Source organism: Balaenoptera acutorostrata, chromosome 12 (assembly GCF_949987535.1).
Source record: "Balaenoptera acutorostrata chromosome 12, mBalAcu1.1, whole genome shotgun sequence".
Classification (NCBI taxonomy): domain Eukaryota; kingdom Metazoa; phylum Chordata; class Mammalia; order Artiodactyla; family Balaenopteridae; genus Balaenoptera; species Balaenoptera acutorostrata.
In genome coordinates, this window is record NC_080075.1 from 71,150,846 (window position 1) to 71,164,795 (window position 13,950).

The 13,950-nt window shown below is 36.5% G+C and overlaps 1 protein-coding gene across 8 annotated transcripts in view; it reads right to left on the reverse strand.

Annotated features, from left to right (window-relative positions):
- The window catches only part of CLIP4 (CAP-Gly domain containing linker protein family member 4), an 88,960-nt gene that overhangs the window by 67,483 nt on the left and 7,527 nt on the right, over positions 1-13,950 (reverse strand). For all 8 annotated transcript variants that reach the window (XR_009009925.1, XM_057558266.1, XM_057558263.1 and 5 more), the window contains 5 exons: positions 8,432-8,571; positions 7,556-7,649; positions 6,305-6,466; positions 4,465-4,583; positions 1,242-1,478 (listed from right to left, as the gene is read on the reverse strand). Coding sequence is in view for 7 of the 8 variants with exons in the window: in XM_057558266.1 (XP_057414249.1) it covers positions 1,242-1,478; positions 4,465-4,583; positions 6,305-6,466; positions 7,556-7,649; positions 8,432-8,571 (752 nt within the window). In the remaining variant the exon portion in view is untranslated. The remainder of the gene's footprint in view (positions 1-1,241; positions 1,479-4,464; positions 4,584-6,304; positions 6,467-7,555; positions 7,650-8,431; positions 8,572-13,950) is intronic.

Sequence of the window (13,950 nt, forward strand, 5' to 3'; positions counted from 1 at the left end):
ATTCTAAACACACAATCCATAAAATAAAATTTTGATAAAATGAACTTCATGAGAATTTAAAACACCTGCTCTTTGAAAGACAGTCCTAAGAGAATGAAAAGACTAGCAATAGACTGAGGGTAAATATAAATGAAACAAGACTGGCTGTGAGGTGACAAAGGTAAACGCTGCCGACTGATATATGCATGTTCGTTATGTTTCTACTTTTGTATAGCTTTAAATTACTCAAAATAAAAAGTAGTAAAATAAAACACAGAATAACTCTTCTAAAAGTCCATTCTCAGACATAGGACAGGAATACTAAAGAAGCTGAATATTAATCCAAAGGGGGAAAAATGCTACGTGTTCATAATTTCTTGGTATTTTAGCTCCACAGATAGGACAATGGAAAACTAATAAATGTCCATGAATGTATTCTTGTGGAAGTTGGTAAATGTCATTCTCAGTGTAACAGTTTGTAGCTTACCTTCCTTTTGGAAGCAACTTTCTTAGTAAATCAAATGTTCAAATTTCAGTGTTTTCTGAGAAAAGTGCATAACACTCCCCACAAACCCACCCAGATATTTAGCCGTAGCTATGTTAGAAATTCCACATGCAAGCGCAAACTCCCTGTCCCATTCTCCGTACCAAGCTCCCAATTGGCCCCAAAAAGAGAAGAACAGCTCCCCCATATGAGGTTTTTAAAAAGAGAGAACGGCAACAAGTGAAAGCCACCTGGAAACTGAGGCTCTGGAGAAAGAGGTGCCCAGAGAATCTTCAGACGGGTGGAGTTGGGAGTCCTCTTTCCCACATACATTTTCATTACCAGGTTGAAATCATATCTAATATTTCCCTATTTGTGGCATCAAGAAGCCAAGCACCCAGGAACAGTGAGGGTCACCTTTGCTCCATTTCTGCGCAGTAGTAGTTGTGGGAGAGTCACTACTGAGGAGGGGTGGGAGCGGGGAGCTGCAAGGGAAAACCTGCAGTCTGGATGCCTCTGAATTCACTCGGCAGCTCCACCATGCTCCACTTTTCTCCCATTCAAATAAAGACTTCGTTATTCAGTTTGAATAGTTTATATTCTTAAATTATGCTTTACAGTAACCGTGCATCTAAGTTTCACGTTTTCCATTAAGTATCCTTCTACCTACATATGGAACTTAAAAAAAAAACAAACTCAAAACCACACTGCCCCCTTGGCACACAGGCCACATAATGACCTTGGACATGGCTTTAGAGACTGCAGCTACTGACCATACCTTCTGCCTTGCAATAACAACACGATCCCCCAGCTTCAGGCCAAGTGACGTCAGCATCACCTTGCTAGTAACACGATCGTAATTTGGAAGCAAGGGCTTTGAGAGATCACATGACAGAGGCACCGCATCGAGCAGCATCTGCTTGATTTCTTTAGCAGTTGCGGCGGCATCGGCCATTTCTAAGGGCATTTCGACCGGGTCTGGGACAACGTCAGCGGGGATCTGTCCTTTGTCATTCTACAAATAAAGAGAAGAGAAATTTTTCAGTTCATATCTGCTCAGAGCTCTACACGGTCATATAAAAGTATTTTTTGGAAAAAGTAAGTTAAATTCATCGATCATTTATTTATTCAAAAATATTTACTAAACTTCTACCACCTGCCAGACACCATTCTAAGTGCTAAAGGCACATAGTGAAGAGAACAAAAGCCCCGCCCTCAAAAAGCACACAGCCTGGTGAGAGGCAGACTATAATCACACACATAAAACGTATGGTGTATCAAAGGGTAAAAAGTGGCCGAGAGAACAAAGCAGGGAAGGGGGACAGGGAACAGGGGGACAGAGATGGCTATTCACGCACAGGGGTCAGGGAGGGCCTCACCGCTGAGAGGCCCTGGTGCAGAGGCCCAGGGAGGTGAAGGAACACAGGGCAGCTCAGCTGGCGGGGACCGAGGTCCAGGCTCAGGGAAGAGCAGGAGCTCAGGCGGTTCGGGGGAAGCGAGCCTGGCTGCACATCTGGAGACAGAAGTCACGGGACTGCCTGGCCTCCCAACCCCAGACCCAAGACTCCCTCCACTCCCCCAGGGCTGCCACCTCGGCTCTGTGACCTCGACCCATCCTGCCCACTCGTGGAGTGACTCAGATTTTAAGAACAGAATCTATAGGTTTAATACTTCTAAAATTTGGGCTGGGATTTATCCTGCAGCAAGAAAAAATGGGCAGTCACAGGCCCACTAACATTTGCACAGTGTTTATATAAGCAAAATCCTATCATATAAATTATCTCATTTGGTTATCACAGCAAGAAAAAGCTTGTGAATAAAACAGATAAAAATGTTTACCTGTTAAGAGTTTGGACTGTAGCAGAAGACACCAACTAAACAAGTAAGACATCACTACCATTTCCAGTTTGCCACTTAGGAAAACTAGGCAAGGAGAGATTAATGACTCGCTCAGCATCATCTCCATATTACTGCAGAGATGACACTGCAGCCCAGGTCCAGCACCACTGGACTCTCAGCCCTTCTGCTGCTCTGTGCTGGCCTACCCTCCAACACGTTCTCTTTCGTCTACGTTCCCTAACCAAAAACTCAGACTTCATCAGGAAGATTCCAGACTGTAATGTTTTCTTAATAAGATGAACCAAGATTCTTTTGCTCAGAAACCTTTTTCCCTCTTCTTCTCCTCTGATAATTATCTTCAAATGATCCATATGGATAAAAGAATGAGGCTTTTAGAACACATTTAGTTTGCAAGTGCCTCACATTTTTTATTTTAAGATTCAAGTCAGTTTGGTCCTAAGTAAAAACATGGTAGGAAGACATATTATCCAATTTCTGGGACAGTGATGAACTATTTTGATCCCCGATTTCAAGAAAAAAGTACAAAATGTAATGACAATATCTATAGTGCTAATCGTACTCTTGAGAAAAAGACAGAGGGAAAAAAACTTTAATCAACAAACCTGTCATGATAAGTTGTAAATAAGCTATATTTACAATGAATATTTTACTTCAGATTTTTAAGTCCTCACCTTTCTAGAGTAAGTCACACACTTCTATCAATTCCTATATAAAATAAAACTTCTGTTTAAAAAATACTAAATAATAATAAAGTAACAATGATATCATGTTAACATAAGAAGGCTTGTTCATGATTAGTTATAGAATTCCATTTTCTTCTAAAGTAGTGGCTGTTAGGGTCTGATCCAAGTGCTACTGCTGACCCACATGTTGACCGCTTTTTTTTTAAGTATTAACCTCCAAAATTCGGTAATCTATTAATTGTTTGGGGCCTGAATTGGTAATTTACCTCAGTGACACACTTCACTGCATCTTACTGGATTCAAAATATTCTCTCCACTAATAGGGTCTTGTCAACAGTTGTACTAGCAAAAGCAAACACGTATCACCTTCACACTCCACCCAAACTGAATTACCATCTCCTAGCCTTTGTGCACGCTACTCTCTCTGCCTAACATGCCTTTCTCAGCTTCCTCCTGTACCTGGTTAATTCTTAACTATGTTTAAGCATTCAACATCACTTTTGCTAGGACACACTATAGTAAAACTGACTGCTCTCTTGTCTGTCCTCCCCTCTAGACAATATTCTCTTTGAGGACAGAGACATATTTATTGTTGTATTCTCCCAGTGCCCAATAAACAAGAGGACCTGAAGGAAGGAGGGAGGGAAGGAGGAAGAGAGGGGTTGATTAAATAATTAATGGGGTTAAACAGAAAGAAAAGTGGCAAAGAAGTAGGGAGGGAAGGGAAAACAGGAAAGCAGAGAGAGAGCGAGGAAAAGAGGAAGGGAAGAGGCTTTTTCTAACATTGCCCACCCCTGCCCCTTCAAGAGAAGGCACAGACCCAATTAAGAATCCCTGCCAGAGCAAGTCACTGCTATCAATATAACAGAAAAGAACATTGAGAGCCACTTTTGTGAAGACAACAAAATACCAAATGATTTGAAGATTATGAAATTCAATCCTGTGTGTTAACTTTGTAAATGTATAACATTACCCTGAAAAAATAAATTTTTCCTTTAAGTCGATTTTAAAGGTTTACTGCACTGTTAAATATGCATTTTTTAAATTGTCTGAAATAAAACTTCTTTCCAAAAGAATTTAAAATAGGATTTAATACAGAAATATAACTTTAATATATGCATTTTTATTTAACAGCTAAGGTTTTATAAATATACCAAAAGCTTAAATGAAAGATACTTTTAAACTCAAACATGATACTTTAAAGAGCATTTTACTTATCTGAATGAAAGTAAGGTTTATAGAGCTTATCAATATAAAAGGACTGAAATTCACTGCTATGCCTTAAATTTATTTGAGATAAAAGTTTATCATCATTACTCTTTATATGCAGCACAAAAATATAAATTATTTACCTATATAAGAGTTCTACAACAACATCCAGATTCAACTCTTTCCTGGGAGATAATGTTAGATGTTTTTATTCTTTTAATATTTTTCACTTTTAATTTAACCTCTTACCCTAAATGCAGGATTTGCTCCATGCTCCAATAAGCATTTCACAGTACCTGCACACAAGTTATATGCAGCAATATGCAGAGCTGTTCCAAAATTAAAGTCACTGCAAGTGGCATCCACATCTGCAATTAAACATCACAAGCATATTAACAGAATTTTCAAATTAAGCTAGTATAATGTAAAAGGAGACAGGTTGGGTTTCTTTGGGGAAGGAGGGGTATTAGCTATTTATGAGACTTAAACCAACCCACTAGAAGGACCATTCTCACAATGGAACAAAATCTTCATATTACAATCTACTTAACTAATTCTTTTCTTAGTACAATAAAATTTCACTACCAAATGGACTGATATTATCATGGGTTTTCCAACCATCACCAACTAAACTATATTTTAAAGCAATTAATGGCAATAATTCATATTTGTAAAAGTAACTATCTTAACACACTCTCTCATTAAACCTCTTGCATATTTGCCATGACAACTATAATATAGTAGGGTTTAGGTCAGGGACTAGCAAACTATGGCCCATGGGCAAAACCAACGCACCATCTGTTTTTGTAAATAAAGTTTTATTAGAACACAGCCACATAGTCTCTGTGGCTACTTTCACACCACAACTGCAGAATCAAGTAGTTGCAACAGAGACCATGTGGTCCACAAAACCTAAAATATTTACTATCTGCCTCTTCACAGAAAAAATAGTAGGTAAAACAATGGAGAATTCTCAAGACAGGAATAAATTAAAGAGTAATTAAACATATGCATCATGCTTACATACTGTATTCATTCACAATACTTTATTCAACAAATGAATTTGGACTTCACAATAAGAATGGGAATCTTGCAATTCTAAAAACATTTTAATAACTTTCAACAAATCATCACGATGCTATACAGGAAATACTCCAGATTTGGGAATCCCATTTTGACTGTTTTTTATAACATGGGTTTAATATACCTCTGGTTCTGCCAATCCTACCTTAATCTAACTACAGCTCCACCATCCTACACCCTACCTACAATTGCAAACAAACTAAGACATGCTCAGGACACTCTCCTGAGCTATTAAAGACACTGTATTATCAAGAGAGGCTTTCTTCCTAACATCATTCAAAAAGTGAAAAAGTAAAAAGGTAAAGAGGAGATGGACAATTATACAAAGCAGAGGTTAGAAACAGACATTCTGGGAAATTTATGCCATCTTTAAAACAAGTCTTCTACAAATGGAGAAAACACTGCATACAACTTTTAACTTAAAGTAATACTACTGCACTTGCCCTCATTTTTTTCTCAAAAGAAAACTGTCCCCCTGAGAGGACCCAGAGAGAATGTCTAAATACAGGACTGTGATTTAGAAATTATGATGTTCAATTTTAGGATAGCATCATCAAGACAGGAAGAAAAAAAAATGAAAATCTATCCCTTAATGGAATCACAGAATTTCAGAACTGAATGCCACCTAAAATAAATATTCTTTATGATTTCAATGTTTAGCTCTGAAGGTTTTATTGCTCCATTTCTGGCTACACAAGTAAGACAAAAGAATTATACATAGATTCAATTACACTTTATAAAATCCATGTTATACTGGGGGACTTGCAGAGATACAAAAACCCAGAGAACACTTTATTTTGTTTCTCTTTGTACTAAGTCTTTTGTGAAAGGATAGTAACTAATCTTCAATAAAGAAAAGTTAAACTGTTTCTGAAAAATAAAATGGGATTGGAGGTCACATGGAACAAGATGGATTAGAAGTAAAAAGTATCTTTGAATTATAATTTTTATGCCACTAATAAAGTATTCAATTAATAACATCTAATGGTGATCTTACAGTACTTGCCTTTTGGTTTAGATGTCTTCAAAATCACTCTTACAAGTTCAGGGACATCAAAATAAGCAGCATAATGCAAAGCATTCATATTTGTCCAGCGACTCCGCAAACTAACATCTGCTCCCAGATCAATAAGTTGAGTTGCAAATTTTACAGCTGTATCAACATCACCTAGAGAAGGTTTTCTAAATTATTTTTCTTCAGTACAAATTCCATGGCCCAGTGGATGGCCATCTACTACCTTATCTAAAAAGCCAATGCAAACAGCGTACTGAATATACACTTACAACTCAAAAAATGTAACAAGGAATTTATTCTAGGAAAATAATCAAACCCAAGGGTATAGATAAACACTTGGCTGTAAAGATGTTCATCACAGCATTTTGAAACAACCTAAAAGTACAATAATAAGACACTGGTTAAATAAATTATGAGACATCCATATAATGCAATACTACAGAGCCAGTAAAACCAGGGCTACTCAGACTGCACTCTGTGGACCACTGCCAGTCCCAAACTGTAAATCATACTTTTTATAACTCTTTTCTTTTTCCCTATGTAATCATTTCTTCTGAATAAATTAATTGAAATGTAATTTTATGCTTTTGAAAAATACTTGGGCTTGTATTTTATGTCTTTATCTCATTTTTCTATTACAAACTCATTTTTATTTTATTTTACAAAAGTATCAGTCCATGATGGATTGCAGAAAGAAAACAAAAAAGAGTCCTTCACTATCAAGTTTAAGAAGCACTGTATCAGACTATTGAAACAGGGAGAGATGTTCACAATATATAATTAAGTAAGAGGCAGGTGTAAAAAAATAGTAAAGAACAGGCGAATACCAATTTTGGAAACTATGCACAGATGTTATGTATGTAGGAACAGACCTTAGACAGACCTAAAGACCAGGTCTGTAGGATTGGGATTGCCTGGAAAACGGAGCATGGATTGTCAAACCTTGCCATAAACTCTCAAGAAGGTTCTAGGTGTTACCAGTTACTCTCACCTAGCAAACAGGCTGGCATGAAGCCTGTTCCAGAAAAGTTGGGAGGTACCAGAAGATTATTATAGACTCCCTTGAGAAAAGGGAGGAAAGGCAACAAGGTGTATGGAAGACCTAACTGAATCCTTGCCTATTCAGGGAATATTATTATCATCAGCCAGGTGCCCTCCCAGGGACTCTGGTTGGCATAAACACAGTTATACAAGCACAAATATAGATGTCTTAAGCCATTAACAGATTCACCACACACTTACCAATACCATGAGCTCCAGATTTGCAAGTATAATGTAAAAGAGTCATATCTGTCAATCCATCTCTGTCATTCACGTTGCAACCTCTCTTAAGAATCTGAGGAAACCAAGAAAGATATTATTACAACATAAAGTCTACTGATTTCAAACCAATGCTGGGAAACCAAGTTAGTCTATCTTATTAAATTAGTTCTCAATAAAATGAGTAGACAGAACTGGCTTCTCTTAAGGATAAATTTTAAGTCTGTACCTACCCAACAACAATAATGAAAACTGAACTTGTCACCAGATGGAAGGAAATTCTTAAAGAGTATTCCAAAGTAATGTGGCACCCCAAATATGTTCCTTAACTTCTCAAAGGACAAGCAAATTTCCTTTCTAGTGGGAGTAATGGTATTTAAAAAAGTATAAGCTCCCTCTTCTTACAACATGACAGTATGCTGATCAAGGAACCCAGCATTATTCTTTTATCCCTCTTCCAAAAAATCAAATATTTTTTAAAATTATATTTAACCCTAGATCTTTACCAAGCCACCCAAAGTACAGATAAATGTGACAGTAATCAAATCTCCTCATGAAAGTATATTTTTTAATTTACAAAATTAACTTGTACGAAGAAAGAATGCTCCCTCTGCTCCCACCAAGAGTCAAAATGTCAGAACTCCAGATGTAAGGAAGTGAGGAGCATGAGGGAATAATGGAAAGAATGTACAGTACTAACTCACTGCTCCATGAAAAACCTACAAAAACAAAGAACAAGTATCAGCATCTTTAAAAGGTTTCCCCTTTATCACCACCTTTCCATTCAGATGGGGGAAAAAAATCTATACAATTAACAACCCTAACAATACAAGACTTAACAACGTAAGAATTCCTTACCTCATTTCCAATAACATCAATATTTTGCTGGACCTGAGGAACCCACTGTCTTAAAATGGCAAATAATTCTGATACAGAAGTTTTGGGATCGAAGAGAATTTCCTGGCATGACGTATCATTAGGATCAAAGAAAGAAAACTCTGTTTGAAATTAAAAAGGTGTAAGTTAAATTTATTAAAATTTCAAAATAAATATATTGAAAATAATAAACAACAAGACCAGGACTCAAATGACACAAATATTTTTAGGTGCAGAAAAAGTAGGTTTATCTTAAGCAATTCTCAAAACCAAAGTCAGGATCACCAAAAATTATGAGGCATTTCTGAACTGCTATGAGAATGAGATTTCCATGCATCACACTACACCTTATCACAAATGAAACAAAAATCTGAGCGTACTGATCTTAAACACTGAACTTTCCAAGAACTTCTTCTAAAGCACAGAAAATCTGTCAAATTTTATAGGTATTTTCACCTCTCAAAACATAAACATGTCATGAAGAGTAGATCTACATCCATGATTAAAACATACATAATAGAAAGAAATATGCCAAAATCTCAACAGTGTACTAGAACAATGTGTAATTTTAAGTATTCTTTTTACTCCTCTGTTTTCCTAATTTTCTATAATAAACAGGCATTACTTTGAAGCCTTGGGACACAGTGATTGGGTTATTTTGGAGTATGTATTAGTAAAGACATGGAATACTAGACACAATTGAACATGATTTTAAAACTTCCTTAAGATTTAGAGAGAACAGATCATCCTATGGCTAGAGAATAAAAGAGAATAGAAGAAAATCAGATTCTACTATCTTGAACAATCTATAAGAAGGTAGGGAATCTAAAAAAACAGAAGCATCTAAAGAAGACAAACATTAGAGAAGCAGTATTTGCTGAGTGCTTACAATTTACCAGACACCTTACCTGACAGGTATTATTATTCTCATTTTGCAGATAAGGAAACCAAAGCTCAGACTAAATAATACTTGCTCAAACTCACACAGCTAGTAAGTGGTAAATCTGGGGTAGAAAACCAGGTCTGCCTCCAAAGTCTACCTTCTTTCCTCTATTATGCTGTCTCCCCAACAGAATTCACTATTGAGCTCAGATTTTAACAGCATACGTGAGTAGCAGGATTTGTGTGGGTTTTTTATTTTCTCTTTGTATTTTTATTTATTTTCCAAAATTATACTATGTACACACAGCTCTTACTTTTAGAATCAGGGTAACTGAAAGATGAAAGGAGAAGCACAAAACCAAGGACGTGTATAAAAGAAGAGCAGTCCATCAGAAGAGAATCAGAAAGACTAAAACTAAGAGCAGATACTATTCAAAATCTCAGAGAACAAAATGGTACTCTACAAACAGAAGGGTCAGAAGAGAATCAGTATGCAAACAGATACCAATTTCTCAAAGATTTGGGTGTGTTTCCTATAAATAGCAGTTTACTGGAATTTTTTTTTTGGTCTAATTGATTCAGCCATTCAATAAATATTTATGGATCAGTGACTTTTCTAGGCATTGGGCATTTCTAGTAGAGAAATTCCTAAATATATACCTAAACAGACTCTTCTGCATGTGTCTACAGGAGACATGTACAAGAATGCTTATTCTAGCATTGGTTAGAATAGCAAAATAACTGGGAAACTGAAACATCTCTCCATAGAGGAATGTATAGAAAGTGGTATATCCATAGGATGGACTCGATGCTTTCTTACAACTAAATAAATGAATTCAATATCTACGTTATGAATTGATAAGGATAGGTCTCAAAAAACATACTGATCAATAAAATAAGTTGAAGAATAATATACAACATCTATCATTTCCATAAAATTACAAATACACAAAACAATCCTATATACTGTTTATGGATGCTCATATATGTAGTAAATGTATAATTAAATGGTCTGCAATATTCACACTAAATATAAGATGGTGGTTGCCTCTGGGGAGCAAGGAAAATGGAACCAGAAAGGAAAATGGAGGGAATTTCAACTTTAAGGTTTTAATTCTTATAAGTGAAAAACAGGAGCTAAAGGAAATAACATACTATGCTAATAATTATTCTTTCTGATGGTGGATAGGTATGACATTTGTTTGCTATCACTATATTTTCTGCAGTTTTATATGATTTCCTATTTTTTAAAAATGAAACACAATGGAAAAAGAACATAATAACAATAAAAGTGCCAATAAATGTGTAAGGCTTATTTAAAGAAAACTGAAGTGGTGGGTGACTTAAATGGAGAGAGACATCATGTTCCTGGACTGGAAGATAAAATATTTAAGGCTGTCAATTTTCCCAACAACAATTATTTTAAATAATTTCAATTCTAATCAATCAAAATTTCACCAAGATTTATTTGTGGGAGGAGATAGACAAAATTATTCTACTGCTCATCTGTGCCAGAGCTTCTCAAACATTAACGTAGATAGGAATCACCTAGGGATCTTGTTAGGATGTAGATTCCAATCCAGTAAGTCTCAGGTGGGGGCAGGGACTGCATTCTAACAAGCTCCCAGCGATGCCAAGGCTACTAGACTAAGTACCACAGGATGAGAAGCAAATATCTAGAAAGTAAATGTAAGAGAAATAAGCAAGAACATTTTAACTAAGAAGAATAATGATCAGAGGGTAGGGGGTAGGGGACACTAGCCTAATAAATACTAAAGCATATAATGCTTCTGTAATTATATACTGAGATAATGACAAACAGCAGACAGCTCATTTAAATACTAATGATAATATGTTACAAAGTGTTTAATAGGTGCCAGGGACTGTTCTATGCACTTTACATATATTACCTAATTTAATCTTCATGACAGACATATGAGGTAGGTACTTTTTTTTTTTTTGATGTAGGTACTATTATTGTTCTCATTTTATCAAAGAAGAAACAAAGGAATAGAGAAAGTAAGCCATTTGCCCAAGATCACACAACTGTTAAGTGGTTGAGTCAGGATTGACCTATAATCCAAACTCACCTATAATCTTAAACTTTATGCTATACTACATATTAACGAATCTAACTACACCCAAATTTTAAGCTTCCACACAGAAAAAAAAAAAAAAAAGTTTTAATCAAAAGAAAGGAGGTGAAGGGTAGATGGGGAGGATACCCCACCAAGTCAAGATGGAATAACAGGGACCATATTTGTTCTTCTTTCTGAAACAACCAAAAAACAACAACAACAAAGGAAAGAGATGAAATGAGGTTACCAAGACACTGGACATCAGTTAATGAAAGACACAATCCCTAAGAGACAGGATACAAACAAGTGAGTCTTACAACTGCCCCCATGTTTCTGCCTTGGGACTTTCCAGATTTCAGCACGGAGAGAGGGAAACCAAGAAAAAGCTCAGCAGACTCCCTGAGTTGTGGAGACAAAGCCCAAGGAAATAAGGCAGCTAGAGTTCACAGGGCAGTGTATCAGACAGGAGAGAGATGCAAAGCAAGAGAACCCCAAAGATGTGAAGAGAGTCCCCCTTGAGTATTTAATATATGCTTGGGAGGAAAAACCTGAGGTAAGGGGAAGAACCATCCAAAAGAATTAGAGGGATTACTGCCCAGTGATCATACGGAGCCTAGAACTGTGCCTGTTCCCGCTAAAAAGAGTGAGAAAAAAATTCATCAGGCTTTGGGTAGAGTACTCAGTAGTGAGGAGTAATTAGCCCCAGATTAGCATTGCTCCAGAACCACCTAACAAATCATAAAGGCAAGATCTGAAAAGGTCAAACAATTTCCAAGTAATTTAACTGCATCCCAGAACAAAGCTCAAGAATATTTACAGAAACAGAAAAATATCCAGCACCCAACAGGTAAAATTCACAATGTCTGGCATCCAATCAAAGACTACCAGGTCTGCAAAGGGAAAAACGTGACCCATAATCAGGGGAATAGTCGATCAAAACAGACCTAGAGTTGACACAAATATTATAATTAACAGAAAAGGACATTAAAACAGCCATTATAACTGTATTCCAAATGTTCAAAAGGTTAAACAGACCCAAATCAAACTTAAGTGATGAAAACTATATCTGAGATGAAAACTACACTGGATGAGATCATCAGCTGATTAGACATTGCAGAAGAAATGATTAATGAACCTGAAGACACAGCAATAGAAACTACCCAAAATGAAATACAAAGAGAAAAAGAGTTTTTAAAATATGAAAAAAAGGCATCAGTGAGCTGTGGGAAAACTTCAAGTGGTCTAATATTTGTGTAACTGGAGTGTCTGAAAAGGAGGAGGGGCAGAAAAAGTATTTGAAGAAATAATGATTATCCAAACTTGATGAAAATTGAAACCTACAGACCCAAGAAGCTTAACAGTCCCCAAGCACAAGAACATAAAGAAAATTACACCAGGGCACATCACAGTAAAATTACTCAAAACCTATGATAAACAGAAAATCTTAAAAGCAGCCAGGAAAAAAAGATCATTACATACAGAGAAACAAAAATGACAGCAGATTTCACATCAAGACAAGTAGGAACACAGTGAAGCAACATCTTGAAGCACTGAAAGAAAAAACTATCAACCTAGAATTCCATACTTAACAAATATATTTTTCAAAAGAGACGATGACATAAAGATGTTTTCAGACATATAATAGCTGAAAGGATTCCTCACCAGCAGATCTGTACTGCAAGAAACGAAGGTTAAAGGAAGCCCTTCAGGCAGAAGGAATGTGGTATCAGAAGAAAATCTGGTCTGCACAAAGGAATGAATAACACTAGAAATGGTAACTATGTGGGTAAATAAGATTTATTATTATTATTATTGCTTAAATCTCTTTAAGAGATAACTTCACTGTTCATGTAAAAATAATTAACAATACACTTGGGGATTTTTAATACATGTAATGTGTGTTCTGTGTAAACTGACTCTGAAGGCATTCACAGCAAAAGATTCCAAAAATCTTTGTAGTCTTGCAGGGTAACCACCTTGAGGGTCAACACTGAGCTGAATGTCTACGCTCTGGTTTGTGTGAGTTGGTTTCTTTTTCTTTGTTTCTTGATTTTAATCTCAGTCTCAGTCTCACATTCAATGGCTCCCATCACATTTAGGATAAAATACAAATTCCCTACCAAGGCCTAAATGATCCTGCCTGGTCTGGCCCCTGCCTTCCTCTCCAACTTCATCTCCTGCCATTCTGCCCTTCAACCACTTTGCTTCTCAGCCACAAAGGCCTTCCATTATTTCTTAGGATACACCGAAGATTCTTCCCCAACTCTGTGCCTTTGATTTCCTATCCTTCTGCCTGGAACACCTCTCTCCAAGTTCTTCTCTCAACCAGCTGCTTCTGATTCTCCAGATGACCAGCCCATCTAAAACAGCCTCTCTGCTCCATTATCCTCTACCACAGCACCCTGTTTCTTTTCTCCACAGAATTCATTATAATCTATAATATTTATGATTTGTTTCTTCATTTGTTTGTTTATTGTCTGTTTTCCCTCCTAGAATGTCGGTCTTGGTCACCGTGCTATCCCCAGCATCTAGGACAGTACC